Here is a 25,222-nt window from a genome sequence, read left to right as displayed (position 1 = left end):
GTCAGTAATACAAATTCCATGCATTCCAACATTGTGTATATATATGCTAGACAAAAAACAACTCCAGCCAAGAAAAATGGTGAAATTGCTTTTGAATTGAAGAACATGATCAAAGGAATAAAAGGACAGCAGCAGATGAAAAGCAAGAAAGATGGAATTCCCCATCACGACAAGATTAATAATAGGAGAAGAGACTCTGTCCACTTATCAGAATGTTGTGTCCAGTGCACACATGTTCTTTTGATGATGCCCTTTCATGCTGGTCAATTCAGTGCTGGATCTGTTCTTGTTCTTCATCCAACCAGCACTCATTGAAAACAGTTTCATAATTTTGAGCAAATATAGATTGAAAAGCAAGTCTTTATCGCAGTTTCTGTTGCCGTCGCCTCTTCACCTAGTTGAGGTGATCAACAGAAAATTACTTTTTCTTCGCCGAATTGAATGTTGCCTCTCTATTGATGGTAAGAAAGTTGTGCACCACGATTTTTTTGTGGCAGCAAATTTAAGCTTGAAGCAATAAGGCAAAATGTAGCGAGTTTATGATTTAGTTAAACATATGTTACTGATACCCGCAGCCAACAAGACCAACTGTTGCACATTTGCAACTTCTTAAATGGCCAAAGGTAAAGCGGATCACCACAAGCCAGATGACGTGCATGAACCCAAAACGAAAGGGCACAGTCCTTTCAGGTAAGCTCACCTCGTGCATTTGTGCCTGGTTTCTGCTGAAGACGACAATCTTGAGGCCTTCAACTACAGCCACTATGGCCACTCCTAGAAGAGGCAAGGTCTGCAGCAGCACACAAAAGGAGCCAACCCAAGGGGACCAGTAGTGGTAGAAGAGAGACAGGGACTCTGGCGAAAACATGGCCAAGTGGCCTGACCGCATGAAGGCAATTGACAGCATCTGAAAGTAGAAATGTATGCATGAGCAAAGTGTGCCACACTGGTACTAAATTAGCTTCTTTTCACTTGTTCTGAAGGATGTCAGCCTAACTTGGCTATTATTTTTAGCAGGAGAGGACATAAGCTGGGTGCCCAGCACAGAGCAACAAAAAGGTTCTCAAGTCGACCACACATATATCAGAAGCTCTAAAGTTCTCATTATGCTTCTTATGGCACTAGGATGGCTTGATTTGGTTTCTGGGATTAAACGGCCCAAAGCGACTCGAACTATGAGAGACACCACAGTGGGGGGCTCCAGAAATTTCGACCACCCAGGATTCTTTAATGCGCGCTGACATCACACAGCACATGGGCGCTTAGCTTCTCGTCTCCATCAGAAAGCGATCGCTGCAGCCAGGATTCAATCTCATATCCTTGTGCATTGTGGCATTAGGGAGTGTTCTTTTATACACTGCTACCTGCTGGCAGTACAGAGTGAAAAATTCCCTGCCGAGTTGTGCATGTTGGCTAAGGAATTTAGCACCAAAAGCTTGATCTCACTGTCCTGTGATCTGACGGTAAGTTGCTGACGAGGTGCCACTAATCAACAAGCATAAACGAGCATGACTATCTGTGGTAATGCATGACTGTGGTTTAATGAAGTAGTAATGAAGGGAAACCCAATGAGCAAATAGAAATGTCTTGGGTTGATGCATCGGGACTCCCACAAACAAGGGTCACGCAATCTCTTGCTCGCAACAAAAGTTATGTTTCAGCTGACAATGCGCACAAGTCCAAAAAAAGCAGCAATTGTAAGAATTTTTGCATTCACATTTGAGAAGATGCTCACAATAGAGGGTTTACAAAAGTATGTCTGGCAACCGTGAGCGGCACCCTGATCCCGCGCTGGCCGCCATATTTTGTTCGCTCCATCCGTTCGCTTCATGTCCGTCCGTCAGTGCTCGCCGTTCTGTTCGCGCTTTTCACGTTTTAACCTAGTCTGCTGTGCTTGGACCTCTGTTTGGTCCCTGGCAGTTTCTGTTAGAGACGCCTAGAAGCGTATTTTGACAGCCGAGACGTGGCGGGGCCCACCGGCTGCGCTGCCGAGCCCAGTTACAAATTGCTCTACGAGTCGTGCATGTCCCCGAAAGAAAGTGCATACTGCAAAATCTATGTTCTTATTGCTTGACAATTGATTTTGTTATATACAAAATTTAGTATCTACAATTTGCTGCTAATTCAACCTGCGTAAAAAGGGGTGCTAAAATTTTGGGCCTGCATTTTTTTCTTCTAGTTCTTGCATGCAAGATGCTAAATAAATTAAAGTGGATTGAATACTTGCCAAAAATGCTATAGGCAGCAGGACATTCCAATGGAAAGTCAGCAGTGGTAGGTAAAGAGACTTGGACCTTTCCTTTTGCACAATCATCTTGACTAGCTTGTCAGTTCCAAATGGTTTACCTGGATCGAAAAGTTATTACTGATTGCAACATCGATATTAATTCTTTCATCAAGATATTCAGCATGGCTTGAAAATAGAACTTGCCTTGTATAAATAGCACGACTATGAGCATGATGAAGTACAGTGCAACAATCCACCAAAGGGATCCCAGCCACACGTCCAGAAAGAGCATCAGATGCAGGGTTGCCTGTGAAGGAGCACATGATTAGTTTTGTTGCACAGAAGTCTGTTTGCCATAAAATTTATGGCCATTGATGTTTGAATGATATGCTCAGTGAATAACGCAGAACACTTACATCAGTGGCAAAGAAAAGCCCGAGAAGGAATCCTACAGCACACGTGATGAAGGTGACTATCGTCTTCCATTTTGTGAAAAACTTTGGTCGAATGTACACAACAGCATCCACGATGCAATTCCAGATGCATATCTGTAACGAACAAGAAATGGATGCAGATTTTGGTTCCACCGTGTCTTATAACAAAAAAAAGTTTTTATACTGATGGTTAAGCACCTTAATTTTACTAGGCGGAAATTTTTTAATTCCCGCAACTGAAAACAGAATGAAACATTCGACAAAAAGTCATAAAACAAGCATACAACTTTGTCATTGAGAAATATATTACATATTTCAAATGTGCGTTCTTTAAAATTAAGGAGGCTACTGTTTGATTCAGTGCTCCCACAGCAGCTGGATGACCTACAGATGATCTTCAGCCGCGCCTTGGCGTCTCAAGGTCTACAAGAAGTTGGCTTTTTTCGCAGCTCATAAGCGAGGTGGATGAGCCCATTTTACGTATCTCGCTGAACAGTGAAAAATACTCTATTCTCGTAGCTTGGCTCCGAAAATCGTATTTATGAAGTAGGGTAAGACTGCTTACTCGGCACTCGCTTGCTCAAGCGGGTGGAGGAACAAGCGTTCTAGAAAGCTTACACGATTAAATTATTCATATTCCGTCATTACTACTGACGTTCGCAAACGCACGGTTAGTGGTTGCTAACATACCATTCTGCAAAAAGAAATGCTGAAATCCGTGCTTTTCTGTTCTTTTTTTTTTTTTTTTGCAATCGCGGAAAACTAGGGACCGTATTGAAAATTGACTTGTGGCACTGCGCTGAAGAAAATAGCTATTCTAATTTAAAACACGCTTCCTTACATCGGGCATTAAAGCATTCTTTCTTCACACATAAATCGTTTTATGTTAGTCAATAAAGGCGTTTGCCTTCCTATCCACCCGATTTCAATATTCACGTTTCTTTCAGTTCAAGTGACAAATCTTTGAAATAAATGATGGAGAATCTGCAGCCAATATCGGTGCTTCTTAATTAATCTTGGGGTGCTAGTGTAGAGGTATACATTGTAGAAATAGCTGGGCTTATTGCGGCACATTTTGATGAAGTCAAATAACTTGAAACATAAATGTTGCAACAACGGCTACCGCTCTGCTACTACAAAAGTGTGAAAAAAGTGAGTCACTTTCGTAGCTTTTAAATTATAATCCGCGCAATACGCGCGGTCTACCAGCCGTGACTCGCCTCGCCAGCTTGTCTTTGGTACACTACCTCGAATAATGCAAGAAATACCTAGACGCTAGTTAGAAGGGTTTCCTTGCTGAGCGCTGAAAATCGGTTTGAAATTCAAACAATTGTGAACTGGTGACATTGCTACAGCTCCACAATTGCGGCAGAGTTTTGAAACATTCTGGAAAAAAAAATCGATTATGCCTCCGGATTGGGGGGGTGCTCGTTTAATTGAGCGCGTGTACTGTGTGAATACCTAGAGCGGTGATGTGCCTTAGTACAGCCTAATGTTTTCTGCGAGGAATATGTGACGCACCTGCTGCCCCAACCCGAGCGCGGCGAGCATGACGAAGAAGCAGATGGGCCAGAAAGGCGAGATGCTGCGGCCCCCCTCGGCGGACAGAGCGGCGGGGAACACCTCGACGGCGAAGCGCGTCACCTGGTAGCCACTGAGCAGGTTGTGCTTGCGCGGACCCTGCAGCAGCACGCCGGCCAGGAGGTTCACGGGCACCGACTGGGCCATCGGCGGCCACGACCCGTTCACCGACTGCAGGAACCGTACCGTTGTCTCCTCCTCTGCGCGCCCGTTGCGATGGAGAAAAGCACTGTTAAGGACTGCATGATCTTTCTTTCATGTCGGTGCGCTTGATAAAACGTCAGAAGCAATCAGACCCTAGATGACAGTCGGTGGAAATATCCACAACGCCACATTTACTTCCGTGTCTTCAGAATCTATAACGGGCCACTATGCACAGCTTGCTACACTACGAAATGTCAGCTTGCACACAAGAAGAAATTCTGTTGTGGTTACTGCATTAAAGTTCAAAATGTCTATTTGCCAGCAAAACTACTAATTAAGAAAGGAACGAAAAGTGTGCTTTTCGCTACTATTTAGGAACAAATTTCTGGTCGAATGCTGGCAATTTTACAGGATGAGTTACCGCTTTTTTCAACCGCACAAAACGCCTCAATACCAAGCCTTTTACCGCAATAACTGCTTTGAGATTATTTGCAGGAACGATGTAAGTTTCTAATATCCAATATCGATAGGGTTTACTATGATGCCATTTCACGAGGCACACTCTAAATGGGACATTACTGACGCATAGCGCCTCAACAGAGAGTAGTAGTGGTAGTACGTGGTTATTTTATTATACATCCAAAAGGAACGGAAAGATGTTTGCCAGCTCCGGTATCTGCTATCTGATCTGAAGCACCTGAAGTGGGGCGGCGGAAATAAAGGAATAGTGAGGAAGCGGTAGAGGAAATCAAAGAGGTGAGCGACAGGGAGAAAGGACAGGGTAGGTAAAAATAAAAATAAAGAGAAATATATACACTATGGCACAATATACAGTAGTTTGCTTGAGGCCCGCCCGCAAGTTGCTTAGGTCACTGAGCACTCGGCACATCGGGCAGGCCTCCGCAATAGCTACAAATGCAGAGGCACAAAGGGTCAAGTACAGAGGCATGATCCGCACGCGTGCTGTGTCCATGCCACTGTTTCCAACGCACGCACGCGGCTTACTGTACAAAACACCGACGGCCGACGTGGGGCGATCGGCCGTATCGTTCGAAATAGCACACACGAAACGTTCGGTCACAGCGCGCACTATCTGGCGAGGTGAGACAGGCGGGACATTAAGCCTGCCACTTCGATGTATTCACACAGGCTCACATGTGTTCGCTCGAGGGCGCGCGCATTTCCCGGCAGTCACGGGAGCACAGCTACGCTGTCCGGGATTAACACCTGCGCTCTGTAGGCCGCCAGCAACTCGCGGCGTGGTTCGGATAGCGCGGCGCAGTACAGTAGAAGGTGTTCGAGGGTTTCTACCGCGCCGCAGCCGTCACCAATCACTGGTGGCGAGTCCATGGTGCATCCATCGTTCCCCAGGCCGCACAAACCCAGTGCGCGCACGAAGGATTATTGCGCGCTGCAGCCGAGTCAGCGAGCGGCAGTTGACAATGTGAATGCGCTCACCTCTTGATAACAATTTCGTAAGAGTTAGGCAGCTTAATTAACTAAAACGGAAGTAGTGTGTGCCCCAGGAAGTGCATATGCGCAATGCTCAAGGATGGTTTTATAGGGCTTACGTTCTAAAGCGACTCAGGCTATTAGGCACGCCATAGCGGTGGGCGCCGAATAATTTGGACCACTAAACGTGCCCTGACATCAGACAGCCTCCAACGAAAAGCAAGGCTCGAGGATAGTGCTGCCACAGTGGCTAAAATTGGATAATTCTTTATTATCGAAAAGGCGGTTGTTGACCAAGCAGGCTGCAGTAAATAACGTCGGAAGTCTAGAAATCTCGCTAAAATGTACTTATAACAGGTAACTAGTTGCGTCGTTTACACGAAGCATCTCGCATCTCTTGAGTGTCTTTGTCTAGGAGGACAAACTAAAAAAAAAAAAAAAAAAGAAACGCGACGTATGCAAGCCAACTGCAAACTTACAGTTGCTGCTCTGTTAAGCCATGACTGCCATGTTACTCATCATGCGAAGCAGTTGCTTCGCATGATCTGTGCCGCGTTTCACAAAACCCGATTCCAACCTTTTCATGCAATACAGGAGGGCTGTGATGTCACGTTGTTACCAAATGATAGCGGTCATGTGGGAAGCGCCTGTAGCGTCAACAATATTTAAATAAATGTAATTATATCCTTCTACGTTTTGTAACGACTCCTCTTACAGCAATTACATTGTTCTGAAAGCAAAATACTTTTCAATGTCAAACACAGAGGCCATCCACCCCAGAAGCTGGCTTCTCTGCAGCAATACCTTATATGTGGCAAAGCCACCTTTCACGTTACGAAACCATACGGAAGGAATGCAAACGGAGCATTTTATATCATCAAGACGGAGAGCTCTAAAGCACTTTATGGTGAGTCCGACATCGCTTGTACGGTGCAGGAAATAGTGTAGCTGTGAAGGATCTGCAGTATGAGAGTCACTATGCGCGGGGAAACGGGGGAGTCAAAGCATAGCGGGAACGCGATCCATAGGTCCTTTAAGAGAATGAGGAGTCTATACTCACCGAAAGACGAGCTGACTAGAATCATGCCGTGCGTGCGCAGGAGGTGCGCTACACTGGCGAACAGCATTGCGACCAGCACGAGCACAGTGCAGACCAGCACTGTCACGCAGATCATATTCCTGTGGGCAGGGAGAGAACGAGAGTAAGGGAGCAGGTGAGAGAGAAACTCTGCGCGTTAGGATGGTCACCTAATCACATTTCTAAAATAATAACTGCCGCTTCCTTTCACAGCTGATGTCTATGTGGAATCGGTTACAATTCACTTGGTCCACGCAATATTGAGATTGCTGTTAGGATAATAAAATTGTGTTTGCCGAATTTTTGGAGGAGACACAACTCTGACTAGAATAGGATGCCTGCTTAGTTGGTATCTTTCGCCTTGAGGTAGTACAGCACGCTAAATTAGGCACTAAAGAAAACATACTTTTCCACTTTATCCCATACAATGTCGTTTAGCAGGTGAAAAATAAAGCTACTACGAGTCAGTAGCCTTTTCAAATTTGCCTTGAAGACGGGCCAAAAAAAAGCAATAGTGTTTTTTTTTTCGAACAATATAGCAGTATTTGTATAACAATAACTGCAAGATTAATTTATATCGAGTACTCAATTTTGGTGCTATTAGAGATCAGAAACGATTGATAGATCTCGTAAAGAATTAAAGACCATGGATGATGTCATCCCTATGAAAGTTCTCTTGCATCACTGGGACATATGAATGAAAAAAGTAAACCGGCCCCTCCATGTGTCGTGCACGTGACAGTAATTGTTGAAAGGCGGAAAATAAGGCAGGTGCATGTTTACCTTGTAATGTTGCTCGAAAACTTGTTGCGACTGTTCACATGTAAAGCCAGGGCCCCGAATAGCCCCCACGTTATGAACACTTCACGTGCTGCGACCACCCATGACTGAAACGAAGAGAAAATAATTAATATTTTGTGAGCATTTTCTATGCACTGTAATCCTATTACATCACATCTAAAACAAAAATTTGAAAGCCGCAGATTAATTATACCTCGTGGATAAATTTGCCATCCTTTGAAACATCGCACTTTGGGCACAGTGAAAAAACAATTAGTCTACAAAACTGACATCGACAGCAAACGTGGCGGGCGATAAATAAATTCGCCTTTCATGGCTAAGCGGACGACAAGCGTTACTTTAAACGTAAAATCATATTCCGAGAATTTAAATTTGCAAATTGCAGCACGCGTCATCTAATAAAAACCCATCGAAGCGATTGCCTTATGTAAATAGCGCATGTAAATAGCGTATGTAAATAGCGTGTTGTGTTATTTTTGTCGATTTTGTTCGGTGAAACGCAATGTGTCAAAGGCTAGGCAATAAAGAAAAAAAAAAAGCGATGGCCTTGTGGTAGAGCATCCGCCTCGCATTCGGGAGGTACCATGGTTCGATGCGTGGTGCCGCCGGGTACCCACCGTTCTTTAATGGGTAAAAGCTTTCCCCCGGCCTGGTGCTCGGCTCTATGGGATGAAATGCTTGGGAAAGGGGTCATAGGTGCCAAATAGTTGCGCCGATGGAACAGTGATCCGTTCTGCTATTGGACAACAATAATTCCGCCTCGCGTAGAAAAATTCCAGTATGTAGCCCTCATTACTTTTGTCTTCCTCTTTTTTTTTTTTCCTCATCCTCGCGACTTTTGCAGCTTTTCGCCCCCGAAGGGGCGCAGCAGGGTTAGCGGAGCCTCTTCCAAGCGCACACTCTTGTGAGAGCTAGGCGCCGGGCAGGGGGAAAGCTTGTACCTATTGAAAACCGGTGGGTACCCGGCGACACCAAGTATCGAACCAGGTATTTCCCGAATGCGAGGCGGATGCTCGAACACAAGGCCACTGATTCGGTCCTTGATGCAGATTTAGCATACTCATCGGCGTGGCAGCTCCGCTGCGTTTTTTTTTTTTTTTTTAGTTTCACTGCATAGGTCGCCATAATATGTAAGGTTAAGCGCAAGGACGCTGTAGATGCTCTCACAAGGGCTACCTACACATAAAATGGCCACGAAACCATGTCCGCTCATAAAAATCAGAGGTCAAAATATTGGCGTGCGAGAAAAGAAAAGCAATGATTGCCTTCAGACTATTAGCACAGATTCCGTGCACAATCATCAGTGGGCAAAAACGAGGCCGCCTTTGTAACACACAACTTAATGCTTCGGTTTCGATACTCGCTCGGTGCCGGAAAAGCAACGGCAGCAACAGACACTCGTTTCGAAAGACAGACAGCCATGCGCGGCGCAATGCAACGCGCTCACTGCAACAGTGGATGCCCGCCTGCAATTCCGTCCGCATTCAACCGTGCATGCGTGTATCCGCAATCCGGAAAACCTAACCGCTCAGAGAAAGGGCGCGGACTGTGGCCGGTGAAAGAGCCAATTTGGCGCAACGCGGCGCGATCCGCGGGGCCTCGAGACGCGGCTCAGCGAAACAGTTGCCCACAATCGAGCGAGAACGGCTGCGCGGCAGTCATTGTGATTCGCGGCAGATCCAAGGCTGCATACTTTCTCGTCGACCGGTAGTTGCCCTATCTTTCTCTTTCCATTCTTCCGCAAGCGCATTCGGTTGTCCTTCCGGCGGAGTTGTACGTTCGCAAGCGGGTAATCTGTTCGCCGGGCATCGCTTGCTCGCTCCTGGCGCAGTCGTGAACAACCCTTTGATTTTTTACTGCTACACAGCGCACGTTTCTAACGTAGCGCCCACCGCCATGCGCTGACTGTCACACGAGTTGCCCTTCTTCCTCAATGAACGCGAAGTTATAAAACGAGGCATGAAGTCTAGCGCCATTGACAGGCTTCTCTTTTGGCGGAAATCGGGTAATACCACCTATTGACGAAGGCAGCTTGCTAAGCAGCCGTCAAGTCAACCTGCGATTGAGCCTGAAAAGTAGCCTCCGATGTGAGATAGTCCGCGAGGTAGCATACGAGGGTGAATGCGGAACAGCATATGAGGTAGTCTGTGAAAGCGACTTATTTTTCTTTGGCAGCACACGACAAGTGCAAGTAACCATTATTAATAACCCCACTGGGGTGGCGCAGTGGTTACGGCGCTTGACTACTGTTCCCAAGGATGCGAGATCAAATTCCGGCCTCGGCGGCCGCTTTTCGATGGAGGCAAAAAGCAAGGCGCCATGTGATGTGCGATGTCAGTAGAAGTTAAAGAACCCCAGATGGTAGAAATTTCCAGAGTCCTCCACTACGGTGTCTCTCATAGCCTCAGTCGCTTTGGGACGTTAAACCCCACAAACAAAACCATTATTATTATTAGTTTAACATTTAAATAAAAATAGCAGCCCCGCCGCGGTTGCTCATTGGTTAGGGCGCTTGACTGCTGAACCCAAGAACGCGGGACAAAATTCCGGCAGCGGCGGCCGTCTTTTTGATGGAGGCGAAAAGCGAGGCGCCCGTGTACTGTGCGATGTCAGTGCACGTCAAAAAACCTCAGGTAGTAGATTTCTGCAGCCGTCCACCACGGCGTACCTCATAGCATGGATCGCTTTGGAACGTTAACCCCGTTAACCTGAAACCTAAACCTAAATGTTAGCAGGCTTCCTCGTAGTATAGTTCTCCGTTCACACACTCTGCGGCGACAGGAGCAGGCGCGTGTTGGACGGCACTCACGTTGGTGTCGGCGAGGACGCCCCTCCAGTCGGCCTTGAAAAGACCCGATATTCCACCGCCCCACTGCTCTGTCATGCGGATAGTGATGAACACCAGCAGGCACATGGACAGTATGCCCAGTATGGCCAGGATCTGAAAGGTACGCCATAGGATGCATGAAAAAAGGAGATAGGCTGACCACAAGGTGCAGGAACATACGAAGAAGTGTGACGGATTTGAACAGAAAAAAAAAAAAAAAAAAAAAAGCCCACATACAAGGGAACGAATACCACCACTGTGTGCCATGAGCAAAAACCCTAACTGCATTGAACGAGTAAAACTGCGCGAAAAAGACGGGACGTAAGAAACACACAGGCACAAACAAGGCGCAGTTTGCGCACGTCCATAGTTTGTTTACTCCGAACCAAGAAAGTAATGAGTCAGATAGGATTCCACTTCATGATTTACCGACTGTGCAGGGAAGGTATACAAAAACATAAACGTTTTACCACGGAAAAAACTGGTTGCAAAACGAAAGCAAGAAATAGTAAAAAAAGAGTGGCGCATCACCGGCATAATGGTCTCGTTTAAAACCCTCAAAGGATACGCGTTCGCTGGTGCTTAAAGGTCGAGGCATGCATGATGACGTGAGGCATGGTTAAACACTACATCTGAAAGTATTATATCGTAAGCACTAGTTATAGCCCTCTACTGATTCTTTTGCGAACCTGAGTAGTGATTTTACCCGAGTCGAATCACCTCGGCGAAATTTCTGCAGATGGCCCGCATGACATCTTCTTTCCGTCATGAACGCGGTCCTTTTTGAAGTCTCTGAGGTTTTGCGTATGAATGGGCATAATCGTAAGCTTGATAGAGGAACTCAATGAGAACAGTTAGCAACCGACAGCGACATCGTTTTGGCAGTGGACACGACATGGGACATTAATGGCTGTGAAGTACAGTGCTAAAACGAAACACTGATGTACGCACCTTGCCAAAGGACTTCAGTCCTCGGCTGAGGGCGATGAACACGAGGAGCCAAATGATGCCCAAGTTGAAGGCCAGTTCGAACTTCAGGTCTCCAATGCCACTTACTTGCGACGAAACCCTCCGGTCCAGGACACGGCCGCTGCGCCACAGACGGGTAAGTGAGCAGTTAACAATGTCCCTTCAGGTCACAAGAATCACCGTATACCTGTTCTATCTATGTCTGAAATTTTATGTTTGAAACGTTCATCCAGCTGAAAACCATGTCGACCTAGAAGGTTTGTTATGCTGATAATATTAACACTCAAGTTAGCACTTACTGGAAGTAGGAGGCTGTCGTCCAGCCTAAGAACTCAGGAGACGAAGCATTGTTCTTGTAGCAGCCTGCAGTAGAAGAAGGAATATTGTTAGCGATTATGTTGCACTCCCTCTGTAATACCACAGCATAGCCCATTAGTTTGTTAACTCAGTGTTAAACGGATATTTTAGGGGAATCTCCCAAGGGGGAGCAGATTTGTAATAAGGGAGTAATTACTCATACTCATTGACATCTACCCAAGCGCAGCCATACGGCTACAAAGGAAAGATGAACAGCTTTCTCAGAAACTTTGTAGTTAAAGAAAAATTCGACCTGATCTGGGGATCGAACCCGGGATCACCGCCTTTCCGGGCCGTCGCTCTACCAACTGAGTGAACCAGGACGGTCAACACAACAGATGGTAGGGCGAGAGTGAACTGATCAATAACTCAAAGTGGGAATCGTGTTGAGCGGATATTTTAGGGGAATCACCCAGGGTGGAGTAGGTTTGTAATAAGAAAGTAATTACTCATTGACATCCACCCAAGCGCAGCCATACGGCTAGCTTTCCTTTGTAGCCGTATGGCTGCGCATGGGTGGATGTCAATGAGTAATTATTCCCTTATTTATTCAATGTTAATTATAATTGCAAGAGATGTGTTTCATGTTTCATCGGTACTTCGTACCCTTTTAAAAGTGGTCCTCTTCGCTCAGTGCGTGACATACATAAGAATTGCTGCAAGAATGGCTAACGGACGGAGGTTTTATTATTGCAGACAATTTGTTCTTCATTGTAATCAAGGCTCTATTTGCTGAGCATAATCTCAATAAAAGTCGGATATGCGCTATTTCATGGGATTTAGCGTCGAAGGGTGCTCGGTTACCTCCGGAGGCAAACCGGGCCTGGCAGATGGACCAACGGTAGGAATCGCGGGCTTTGATGAAGGAGTCGCGGAAGTAGAAGAATAACCATGACACTGGCACGGCCAGATACACGCCGCAAACCAGGTACACCATCACCAGTGCCACGCCCACTCCTAAAAAAAAAGAGGGAGAAAAAAAGGTTTGTGTTTTGTGTTGTTTTTTTGCACACAGGAGTATGAAAGACCCTGTCTACCAAGGGCTTCAATTATGACCATAACTTCCCCTTGTTAACATTAGAAAAAGTTATACGGCAACAAAAGTCGCGACAGTCGAAGTAGCGAACAGTTTAATGGTGACTTCATAGTCGTCGGTAGATTGGTCGGTATACCGTCAGAGGAAGCCCTTGCTTAACTGATCTGAAGCGCGTACGCCGTTAATAAATCCCCCCCCTCCCTCCCCCCCCCCCAAAGAAAACAAAAATCCGACAGAAGGTGACAGAACGTGCCCAAAGACTTTTTTTTTTTTCCCCTAATTTTTCAAACGCGACTTTCCAGTCGCGAGTAAACTCAGTGGTAAGCAGGAGACGAGCGTCATGGCCTCGTTCGAGTCTGTTTATTTATTTTTAAGCACTGAAAAAAAAAAAAAATACGCTAAGGAATGGTGCGAGGCAACGTATCTGTTGGCTGTTCGTAAACTTTTTCTCAGTTGAAAGCACAGAAAAGTGCAAAGTATCGTCGACTAGCTCAGTTTCCGAGCCTGCTGAGTGTCTGTCTGCATAAATATGAAGCTAGCAGTGACAAGTTAGCAGAGTGCTTACCTTTGAAAGCTGGCGATATGTACCACATATCGAGGATTCCGCTGCCCAGGTACTGGCCTAGGGACATTTGCAGATACAGGAAGGGCACGCCGAACACCGCCGACAGCACGAAGAACTGGAGCACGAAGCATGCTGCAAAGGGGAGGATGGTACGGTCAATTGTAATCCCAGGTGGACAGCTCGGAGGTAGCATGCTTACATTTACTCCGTTTAGCTGAAGTTGTTCGAGTAGAAAATCATGCAGTAAAAAGGGAACTCAGGCGAAGATTCACATCGCGCCAGAGAACTCGTGAGAGCTCGCTAACCCCCACTGAGAGGGCTTATGGGGGAGGCACAGGTAACATCTTGGCTAAACAAATTTTGACTAATTTGTCTCAACTAAAATTAACCGGGCAAAAAATAAAAGGGGGATATAAAAACGTCAAGCTTCTTTTCTCGGATAACGCTATCGGTTCTAAAGAAAATAAAACGGCATCCAAGAGCACCATGAAAGTTATAAACGACTGTACTGTAGTCATGCGCTTCACCAGAGGCGCTGGTGGTACGCCTATGCTGGAAAGCCAGTGTTATAATCGCTGTCAGCTTTCTGTGGCTATGCAGCGGAGGCTACGAGATCGTTGCCACCAGCTTACCGGTGTGCGTTTCTGGAACGTGAGCACACATTCAGGCAGCACGATTGTGCGATTTTGTGGATTTCACTGCAGAGACGCGGAAAGCTGTCAGAAGCCGCCTCAACTTTTCTGAAGCGATATCGTCGCTGTTTATTAGTATATATATACTTTTTGAAGCAGTTTAAAAAAAAAAAACAGATCAAGAAACTCAAACTTCTGTGCTCCTCCAATCACATCGTGGCCGACATGGGTTAGGTATACCTCGATCACGTGATCCAATAGGGCGCGCCTGCATTGCCATCACACACTCTGTGCAGGTCAAGAGTGCAGTAAGCGTAAGTATTGTGGACATTGGGCTTCCGGAGCGACAAGAAACACGCCGCCGCTGCCGTTTGTTTGTTCGTTGGAGACCCCCTGTGGGGTCAGTGCCAAAGAGAGGGGACAGCAGTCATGCTGCTGTCCTCTTCCGAAGAGAGCGCTTCCGAGAACTGCTGCCACAACGTCCGTTCCGTTCTTCAGGTGTCGGTCTCGCATCCTCATTGGGTCACCTCCAGGTGACATATAGGGCTCTTGTTTCGACGCGAGGCTGCGCGCGGGATGCTAACGGAGAAAAGTGGCTTAAGAACAGCGCGAAAAAAGAAAACAAAAAAAAACCAGGACGAAGGAATACACGGAAACAAAGTGCTCGTCCTGTGTTTCATTTCATTTATTGTGCCCTCAGGGCTTTCGCATTACAGAGGGAGCAGTGTATTCCTTCGTAATCGCTGTTACTTCGCCACTTAGCCATGAACCAACTAGCCCAGGCAACGGCCTTGATTGAATGGGGAGACCGCCATTGATTCGGCTAGCAGAAGGTGCGTACGTTTTTCCCTCCGGGTTCTCTGGATTTGGCCGGGGGACCGCGAGTTGTGAATTCGGCACCTCGTATGCTTGCTCAAGTCCAGGCCCGAAAGGAGTCCGGCGCTCGCGGGAGGGCCTGATTTGGCACGGTTCTTTGTCACCACAGGCCACTGCAGCTGAGCCATCGCCGCTGAGCCGTGGGCGTTGAGCCATCGACATTTGCTTATTTGTGACATTTGCGACATGCGACCTGTGTGGTCGAGATGTGCTCTACGCATATCCCCTTTCTCGTGATGTGTCGCGCGTGCTTTAATTCTTCGGTTGATCGCGAGCGCGTGAGTAACATTTGCGTCATTCCCGAGGCGCCGCGGCTCCCCGCTCTCGAGTGCTCAGGCAAGGCTACGGGTTGTAAGGAGATCTGGGGTCAGTGCAGTGTTTGTAATATAGCTGCTTTCTGTGCAATAAATACGTGTGTTCGTAGCCTGCGTCTTCCTTCCTTTAAAGCGAGAGCTCGGGCGCGCATTGAATGCTGGCTGTACCCTCGGCTTGCTCTTTTCTGTTCCTCAGTACAAAAATGCTGAATAAAGTTGATTTGATTTGATTTGCATGAACACGCAGTATGTGGGCGAGGTAGCCACACACCTGTAACAGCACACTTTTAAAGGTAACCGCACAGTATGAACATGATCGGTTTCGTTCCTCTAGGGCAGAGCCAACAACATTTTCCTCGTGGGATGGCCACTTATTACTCTCCAACCAAAATGATATTCAAAAGTACACAAAAACCAAGAGGCTGAAGCCAGAGTCCTTCAATATTGAAGGGCTCTGTTGCAACTAAGTCCATGCATTGTCGTTAGTTCAGCCTTCTTGCAAAATAAACTTCCGCACAGCCCTCTCATTCTAGTACATTCAAGACCATGCGGCACCCTCCAAATCATGTCAGGCCGTAGCGTTGGCCACAAAAGGTTGAGAGATGGAGATGTGCGAAAGGAGTATTATAACTTTATTTCCACGCGGCGTCTAAAGTTACTTGCCCGAAATGGCTGCAAGAGCGCTCGCAAACGCTTGCACGATCCACGTGCCGGTTTCAGTATCAATACTATTCGACGTGGAGGTGAGGTAAAGCTATGAATAATTCCTTTGCGGGCGCAGGCATCGTGATAACTTTTGCTGGCGATATGGGCATGAGGCGAAACCTGGAGTTCTCAGTTACTACACTCCACACTGATGTTGATGGCAAAGACGTCTTTTATCCCACAGAAGTTTGCAACTGGTTATTGCCCCGCCGGGGTGGTGCAGCGGTTACGTCGCTCGACTACTGCTCCCAAGGACGCGGGATCGTATCCCGGCCTCGGCGGCAGCTTTTCGATACAGACGAAAAGCAAGGCGCCCGTGTGCTGTACGATGTCAGTGCGCGTTAAAGAACCCCAGATGGTCGAAATTTCCGGAGTCCTCCACTACGGCGTCTCTCATAGCCTGAGTCGCTTTGGGACGTTAAACCCAAGAACTAAACTAAACAACTGGTTATTACAGCAAAAGCAACATACCAAATGCCAGAGCCTCTTTTTTTCTGGTCGTATCCAAGCAGTAAAGTATACGTACCTTTATAAATATGCACCAAGAGGGAGAACCTGGTGACGCTGAAGAGACCGAATATGCTGAAGAAAGAGGCGAACACGGAGAACAGGTCGTGCGACCACAGCCCGTGGGCGGCGCGTCGGCTTTCGTCGTCGGCAGTGGCTGCAGGCCGAGCGTCGTCGCTCGCACCATTTGCCGCCTCCTCCCGGGGCCTGGTCGCTTCTTGGACGCTGCGCAGGGGACCAGGGCAACGCTCAACACGCGTAAGGAGAAGGTCCCTCGCCGGAAAAGTAACGCCCCATTCGCGAGTGTCTACAACGTAAAAGATCATCGTCCGCATCACCTCCAAGCGGGAAGATGCAAACGCGCATTGCGCAGAGAAAGGTCATAGAAGTCGCATCTCTCTGACCGACTCCAACAAACAAATGCGCATTCTTCTTTTTGGAAAGTCCCGTCGATAAGACTTGTACGCGCAAACGGTAGCTGTGGACTGTTGTTATCCCGAAATCTGCCTGCGAGCAATAGCCGCCCAGATAAGGAAATGCGGTCTATTTAAGTCCGCTGTCGCGCACAATATACGTTGTTTACGCTGGCGCCGCTAACCGGGTTCACCAGAGACAGCTGCGGTCGTGAAGCCGGACCGTTAGCGATAAACACTCGCATGCTGGATAGCGTGTGTAACTACATCGTCAAATATCAGCGTTGTTGACAAAGAGTGAGGAAGAGATGCGACGAGGTATAGCGGGGGTCAACTTATGCACAAGGCAAGGGCAGATAAAGCCGATTGGCGGCAGTGAGTCGCGAAGCACGCACAGCAGAAGGGCGCGTGACGGCAGATTACATTCGCTCGTGGCACAAAGTGCGGGTACAAATGAGCCCAACTGAAACCGAGTCTTCGATTTCAATGTTTTCAATGTTTCTTTAGTCTTCAATGAATAGTCAATGTTTTTTCGTAACCATGCAGACAGACGTAAATTCGTAGGTGTACGAGTTTAGTTGAGTGCGCCACATATAATGACTCTAATAGCCTCGCAGTTTAGCACGAACGTATCTGCGCGGACGCTTACGCCGTGTGCAATCATCGTGACAAGGGAATAACGTGATGCTTCGGAGTAGAAATTAATGTGCTGCGCCTTTTAACCAAACTCTTCTATTCACTCGGCAAAGGCAATACCAATCGTGCTTTCTGCACGAATAAGAGTTTTAGATTGGCGTGATAAAAGCTCAGATTTGTTAACTGGTTTACTGGGCAAGCTGTTTATGCTGTGTTTAGATTATATATTTTTATTTAAGGATATCTGGCACCGAGCCAAGGGATCTTAGAAGCGAGAGGCGTCTTAGTCAGTGCCTGGTTTCTGTCCTCAACATCTCTTTTTGACACAATGTGTTCCCTAAAGTGGAATGAGTTTGTAATAAGGGAGTAGCCGTATGGCTGCGCTTGTGCAAATGGGAATTAGTAATACTCATTATTTTTATTTGTTATATCTCTTTTATGCTTTAGATTGTCAGAGAAACATCTGGGCTATATACACCTGAAAGGAGAGCGGTGTCCCTGTAAGCAAAGTGCAATAAGCACTGTGGAATTTGGCCTGCAGCTAAAGACCTAAACGTGCTTCACGTTGTTCTCCGATATTACTCAGGAACCTTCATCAATTTGACCAGCGCGTCCGAGATTGGATTCAGCGATCTCATGCATGATCAGCATAAGACAGCTGAGAAGGCTGTAGAGGCAGGCCAGATGGCTCAGACAATTGGTCAGGTGGTAAGGCTTTCAGACAGGACGAAACCCGAGGCAGAATAAGGACAAGTACTTCTTCCACCTTGGGTTTTTTCTCTGTCAGTAATGCTTACGTTTTCAAAAGAAGAGCGTCACGTTCTGACGGCTCACTAACGATCTCGACGCCGCTAAGCACTGCTCCTCACCTGGTGGAGTCACTGCTGGTGCGATCCGTGAACGAACTCTCGGTAGCCAGCGAGCCGCTCTCGAGCGAGGCCTGCCTCGCGGCCGCGCCAGGCGGCCCGGCGGACGGCGGTGGCGTCGAGGGAAGCGGCACATCGGAGACCAGAGGATCAGAGGACAGCCGCGTGCCGGAGATATGGAAGACGTCGGGGCGCAGGGGCTGCAGGGCTCCCGCGGCGTCGATCGGTGTCGCAGCCGCCGCCGTGGGACTGCTGCCAGCTGACGACGCCGACGCCTCATCGGGGTTGCCCATCGGCCTCCTCCTGTTCACTGGCGCGACCACGACGACGATGGCCCGCTGTCTGGCGCTGTGACGCTCATTGGCTCACCTGCGGAGGGAGAAGAAGGGGTGATGAGCACGTGTGACCCGGTAGGAAGCGAAGCACCCTTTTACATTGTGCAATCATAGCCGCATCTAATTGCTAGGCACTCTCGGAGCCAACTTCCTGCTCTCGTTGAGAAGCAGCCGCGATCGAAGGCTGATTCTCGCTCTCAATTGAATTTTGGCTGCATTTCAATCGTCAAAAGGTTATGTGAGCGTGAGCGTGATCTTTGGGGAGTACGCACAGTTTAACGTTTTATCGTCTGAGTGTCCTGTCAGGTATATTTCCATGGAGGCGTCTACAGTAAAACCTGCAAGGTGCTTCTTCGTTATCCAATCGTGCATCAGACACCAAAACGGAGGCGGGCGGCCATATACCTCTTGAGGAGCACTACAGTGGGGCCCCGGAGTGCTCCCACTCCTTCCAAGCCACCCGGAGTAATGCAGACAAGCAGACAACAAAAAGAATAAGCGTAAAAAGCAGCAGAACAGCACACACAACTCATGGTGGTTCTAGACTCCAAATGTGTCAAACTTATAAGACAATCACCACATTCCGCACTCAAAAAACACTCCTCTCAAGCATCATAAAACATGATGCCTATAACAAGCTATAATCTTACGCTGCTGCTCATCATTAATCAAGTTCCACTGTAGTGAATGAAAGGAAATGACACGCCGACAGTCAAGGTGCCGTATAGATGGCATTTCACATAAGTTCCAGAAGGTGCTCGATGCGCTGACCACAGCTATGGTAAGGCGGGTACAGACGTCCACACACTTATTTTGAGCTCTTGAATGGCGCGACGGGAAGGTCGCAAGTATCGTTAACCAGTTCCCTAGGTCTCTGAACAGCGTTATTTAGGGTGGCCTAGTATGTCCAATTGCGAACGGTATGGTAAATGCCTAATGATTGTGGTACGCACTTCTCAGTCAAGGCCCGAATTGATTTGGCTTGACTTGGAAGCAAGAATAGCATTTATAATGATGATTTTATGGGCGGAAGTGGAAAAAAATATTTCCAGTTTATATAAACAAAAAACAAAAGAAGAAATAAAGGCGTAGTGGTTTAAATCTAACAGACTAATAAATCCCGACTACGTTAACTTTTCTAATAACCTAATTTCTACGCAGAATAAATATAACAAGTCACGAAATGGTACTTAACGGACTAGGTATGTCGAGTGCTAAGCGCTTGCAGGAGGTAAGGGTGTCTCAAGAAGACATTTTAAGGATTCACTGAGAAATGTACTATCCGTTTGGTATCCTTCGCTATTCCCGCTTTTTCATTTCTATTTCGCGGGAATTAAATATGCATGATATTGCTCCCAGAGCTCGAGTGAGAAAATACAAGTCAACGCCCGTTCAATGCACCGAGTCCGTATCAGAGTATCGACAGCGAATCTGTGTCAGAGCCCAGCTCACTTGAACAACTGTTCTAAAAGTGAAGGGAGCAATTAGCTTTTCACGCGACAAGTACTTTTTGATCAAAACACCCTTGATGACCTGCACAAATGCCAAAGCACTTAATAATAATAATAAAAAAGCAGTTCTCAATATTCGCTGGAAGAGGTTTTACGTCACGACGTAGCTTGCTAGAAATGTGAGTGTTCATTTATTAGCAAGCACAAGCTTGTTTTGTGGCCTTCGAACTCCCAAAACCATACATGTGTAAGTGAAAGATATCTGAAATCAAAATGGGAGCCTGGGCCACGAGTATCGTAATGATAGCAGCTACAGAGCTCTAGAGTAATTTTCTTCTTTCATCCTAGGAGCAAAGAAAGCCCTAAAATCCACAACGAACTATTTACATCACTGAGCCGTGCACGAAAAAAAAAAAAAAAAAAAAAAAAAAACCTGAAATGTTACTGGACAAAGAGCACTCGCGTGTAAGGAACAAATATGAAATGGGGATAAGGGCTATAGAGCTTTGATTTCCTTTACTTTTATTTTCCCTGGAAACTGTAAAGGCGTTGACGCTTCTTTCACGTTGTTAGCGTTTGACGTTGCGCGACCGTCTGTTCGCCCCAATGCGGACATCTTGCCGGTAGTTCATAGTCGAATATTTCCGAAATAAAGCGCAGGCATAAACGAACACACGCTCATGAGTGCACCACTAAAATCAGTGCGATCGATGCTCGGGAGAACATGCCGTACAAAGAACAGGCTGGTCACGCTTTTCAGTCGGAAAACGATCGAGGAATCGCAGACACTCATCAAGCGCAAGCGAGTACTATTGCGAAGCTGCGAGAGTCAGAACTTACGGTGAACGTATCGTTGCTACAAATCGTATCCGCTGGAGCTGTCTTCTTTCTGGTAATCCGATGGATGCACACGGTAGCCGATTGTAGCGAGATTCGGCCCAACTGTCTCGTGCGGGAACCACCATCGCTCTGGGCGGTGCGTGCCTCCGAGTTCGAAACCGGCGCCGCTTTCTGATAAGTGCCGCCTCAAACAGCTGCTGATGGACTCGGCGAGGTGGCAGTGACGGTCGCGGGGCCCCAAGCATTCCGCGAGACAACAATGGGGACTCGCCGTAAACCGGGGGATAGAGAGCGTCAAGAGCCATTTCGCCGGCAACGAAGAGCGCAAAACGCACCCCATGAACGTCATCGTTTGCGTAACAAAACTGACGCTGCGGCAGCAGCGCTAACTGCAGCGGCAGCAGCTGTGACAGCTGTGACCGCCACCGAAGCCGCGGCCCAGCGAATGTCGCGAGCTATTATTGCTTTTTTTGTGTGTATGTACGAGAAGAAACTTTTCCATCCGCCGGGAACAAAAGACACGTTGTCTCACGGCACGGTTTTTTTCCACACGGGGCAGCTTTAATTTGCTAAGCACATCTTTGTCTTGCTGCTTTCGAAACTCGGCGCTCCAGTTATTTCTTCCCTCTCTCTCACCCCGCACACGTTTCCCTGATCGCATCCAACCAGAGTTTACGAAGCAGCATGGGCGTGACATGGATGGAATTCTGAGGCTGCTGGAAACCTTTAATATCCTTAGGTTATTCATGCAGGCGGCCGTTGACGGCAAAAGTGAATGACATCACGTTTTCAATTAGGCCTACACCAGCGGGCTTCCACTGCTGCTGAAAGCTTTTTCCTCGAATGGTCGGGCAAGAGAAGCTAAATTTAAAATTTGAACGCCTCGTCAGTGTTAGTAAACAATACCTTTCACAAGCCGTATTTAAGTCTCAGAATGACGTTAATGCACTGCTGTCCTTCGACTATAAAGCTAGAAACTTTAGCTAATCGAATCAGAAACGCTGCTAATCGAACCAGAAAACTCCAGCGTTTACTCGCAGGCCACTGCGAATGCTATTCGTGGTAGCTGTGCGTAGGGCGACTCAAGAACGAGCACTGTGGGTTCGTGCGATCCAAGTAGCCAGGGTGATTCAACAAGGTACCCTGTAGGTCTGTCCAGTCGCAAATGGGTTTACCCAAACTCCAATCAGTCCACCCAAATACATACCAAGTAGGAGTAGCCGATAGGTCTACATTCTAATTCAGAAAGAAAAAAGAAAATTAGTCATTAACAGTAATGGCGCTGTCACAACTATTAAACTGCTCATTTCGTCGAATAACGACAAAGACGACTGCCCGAACGGACTGAGTGCTACCGACAGTTCTACTTGGTTTTGGCTTAGGGTACCTAACGATACTTGAGGAGTTTGCAAAGTACTAAGCGGTGTATAGATGGCGCTGAATGGCTACTCCAGGTAGCCCACTGGGTTATCCACGTTATCAGTTAGGCCTACCAGGTATCCAGTGGGCTACCAGGTACCGGACAGCCATTGTACGCAGTGCGTTGGGCTGCACAGAGTGGCTACCTATGCCTGAAAGCGACGAATTCGTACGCGACAGTGATCACCATAGGTTCACCTCAAATGGACATCGCGAGTGACAATGCGGTGCAGCTATCGCTATTACCTCCAGCCTGGAGAACGCGAAAAGTATGGGCGTTTCTTCGACTGTGTTTCGTTTTCGTCTCATCGAGTGGGACGATAAGCGTGGGAGGAGTCCTGCCGCACACATCAGTCGCACGGAGAGACCTCTTATGAGAGTCAGTGAACTCGGGCCGATGGCTTCCTTCTCTGTGATACCGCAGATTCGGAACATAGCACTGAACCTTATAGCAAAGGCGCAGTTTCGGATGACCCTGAACGTTCGCTATAGCCGTGCAGATGATAGAGACGACCTTGGCGCGCGAGACAACACGGTCTCTAACTTCGTGGCAGCCGCACGTGCTCGACATTGGCATCAGGGGAGCTCACGTACAGTTTGATCCGATGAGCCCAGGAAAAAGAAAATAAGCAGAATTCAAGGCGCGTGTAATGATAAGCGCCCAAAGTAGCCTTGCAAGCGCCGCACGTGTATGCCTCGCCACAGCACGTGCTCCAGAACACACCCCTCTATGCTATCGCAACAGGCGGCAACGAGTGCGGCACCATTCACGAGAACGTAAATAGGGTGCGCGCATGCCGACGCACGCACTAGCACATGAGTGCATGTTCGGCGCATATTACAGGTGCGCTGTTCTTCCCCCCAGTCGTCGGCTAATACCGGATCCGGGCGGTGGTACTACGAAGCAACGAGGCCGCGGGAGGGGACGATGACGCGTGGCCCCGAGGTGCCGCAGGTTCCGCCTGGCTGACCCTCCGCCCTGACCTGGAGCGAAACAATGCCTCTCACCGCCTAACGGAGCAACAATGAGCGATCCTCTGGCCCGAGGGACCCGCTGGCGGCTGCCGCTGCTCGAGCACCTCTTGCGAAGCGCCAAGACGAATGGCGTGCGAGCAGGTTGGAATGCGAACCGGTGCGAACGAGCAGTCGCTCGGACAATGGACGCGAGCCAAGCTAGCGTTCAGCCGTGGTGTGTGCGCGCGCTGAACGTTCGCCGCGTGGTATATGATAGTATGTGGGCTTAACAACAGGCCTCTATACTGGCGGACAGGTGAGTGCTAGGGTAGAGAATAGAGCTTCGAATGGTCGGCCTTAATTGATTATCTGAATAAAGTGTCGTTATGGCGAGGAAACTGCCAGCGTATTAATGTAGTTCTATAGAGTCCCGCCAGTAGCTAACGACAGTGTCAACCTCTTAGCATCAGCGTCATGCGAAAATAAAGTTCAATGCTGACAACGAAGGTATAGTAAGCGCGTTGTCTCAACGACCTATTCGGTCTGCAACAACGGCCTGGTTATATCAGGACAATGATTGCGAAGGAGGGAGACATTACTTCTCCGCCATAAACAATCATCATACCTTGAGAAATCTAGGTCCGGTTCACAGAATGAAAGTAAGGTGGATGAAAGCAGATCCAGCTGTCGCTGAACACAAAATGACATATGGCTGCTGGCCATAGACGCCAATGTTCACCGACGCTAGTTCGAGCCATTAGTATCATGCTGCTCGCATAGCCCATGGCCCCGAGCAGGAATGGTGTTAGAATTATGCAAAAAATTCATTAAGCACGATCTTCAAGCCGATGGGAATTGCAAATGAGTTCACTGGTCCACATTAAACCCTCTCTCACTGACTCTAAACCTACTTCCACCCGCACTGAATTTAATCCATCTTAGGTTACATGGAGACTTATAATGTCAGTAAACCATTTGTATACACGCAATATAGCCGTGGCCCAACGTAATATTTCACTGGGAAGTGTGAAATCGCCCTCATAAGCTTGCAAAGACCTGCAACTCAACGTTGAAGGAAGAGAGAAAGAGCGGTAAGACAACAGGCCCTGATGCAATATGTCTGCGAGCGCTGTCTAAGGAAGAGTGCGATGACGGCTATATAGAAAGAACACATGGCTCACGCCTTAGCATTGTGCGGTGTCATCCACCACATCCTTCAGCTCTGAAGCGGCTTTACTCTTAGCTAGCGCGAGTGGGCTCAGAAATGATGCGTAATGGTGCGCACCCCACTCGAAAGGAGCACAGGTATCGGCCTCAACGACGTCTCTCGGACAGGAGTGCTTCGCGCACGGGGAAGGGAGTGACGTATGACCGAGCGCGCACACGTCACTACGTAGCCAATGATTCAAGGAATTTTGCTCGCGCTTCTGGCACGCCTGCAAGGCCACCTTTACGCGCGCTCCGCGAGTCAAGGTCATGCGCGCCGACATCTGTCGATTAATCGAGCGTCTGCGGAGTCCGATCTCAAAAGATGTTTCGTTATCCGGCGCGGTGCCGCTGTTGCCTTGGGGAGCGTGGAGCTTGCCCTGGAGACAGCTGCGACCCATCCTCTTCGGTCGATTAGGATTGCCGGCCGGGAAAGACATCCGTGTGCCGAGAGGGAGGGAGGACGCGGAGTCGAGGTTTCATAAACCGAGCTCAGATGTCTCGCCCTCACGCAGGCACGAGCACGTACCCTCGTCATGACAGGAGTTATAATCAGGCGCGTGCACGCACGTCGGCCAAGAAAGGCTAGTCAACGCA

At 47.9% G+C, this 25,222-nt stretch overlaps 1 protein-coding gene across 3 annotated transcripts in view; it reads right to left on the bottom strand.

Annotated features, from left to right (window-relative positions):
• Positions 1-25,222, bottom strand: part of bdg (sodium-dependent transporter bedraggled) — a 183,709-nt gene that overhangs the window by 4,307 nt on the left and 154,180 nt on the right. For 2 of the 3 annotated variants that reach the window (XM_084575816.1, XM_084575928.1), the window contains 14 exons: positions 18,424-18,789; positions 16,525-16,730; positions 13,472-13,603; positions 12,675-12,827; positions 11,813-11,876; positions 11,496-11,634; positions 10,527-10,658; positions 7,700-7,803; positions 6,899-7,017; positions 4,183-4,442; positions 2,644-2,775; positions 2,432-2,534; positions 2,228-2,346; positions 701-907 (listed from right to left, as the gene is read on the bottom strand). In XM_084575816.1, coding sequence (XP_084431942.1) covers positions 701-907; positions 2,228-2,346; positions 2,432-2,534; positions 2,644-2,775; positions 4,183-4,442; positions 6,899-7,017; positions 7,700-7,803; positions 10,527-10,658; positions 11,496-11,634; positions 11,813-11,876; positions 12,675-12,827; positions 13,472-13,603; positions 16,525-16,730; positions 18,424-18,713 — 2,160 coding nt within the window. In that variant the 5' untranslated portion in view covers positions 18,714-18,789. Of the gene's footprint in view, positions 1-700; positions 908-2,227; positions 2,347-2,431; positions 2,535-2,643; positions 2,776-4,182; positions 4,443-6,898; positions 7,018-7,699; positions 7,804-10,526; positions 10,659-11,495; positions 11,635-11,812; positions 11,877-12,674; positions 12,828-13,471; positions 13,604-16,524; positions 16,731-18,423; positions 18,790-21,046; positions 21,366-25,222 lie in introns of those variants that run through there. The other variant, XM_084575867.1, reaches the window with a different exon arrangement.

Source organism: Amblyomma maculatum, chromosome 1, assembly GCF_055883805.1.
Source record: "Amblyomma maculatum isolate TAMU_Amacu chromosome 1, ASM5588380v1, whole genome shotgun sequence".
Lineage (NCBI taxonomy): Eukaryota > Metazoa > Arthropoda > Arachnida > Ixodida > Ixodidae > Amblyomma > Amblyomma maculatum.
Note: the sequence above shows the minus strand (reverse complement) of the source record. Positions and strands in the feature narration are given on the sequence as shown.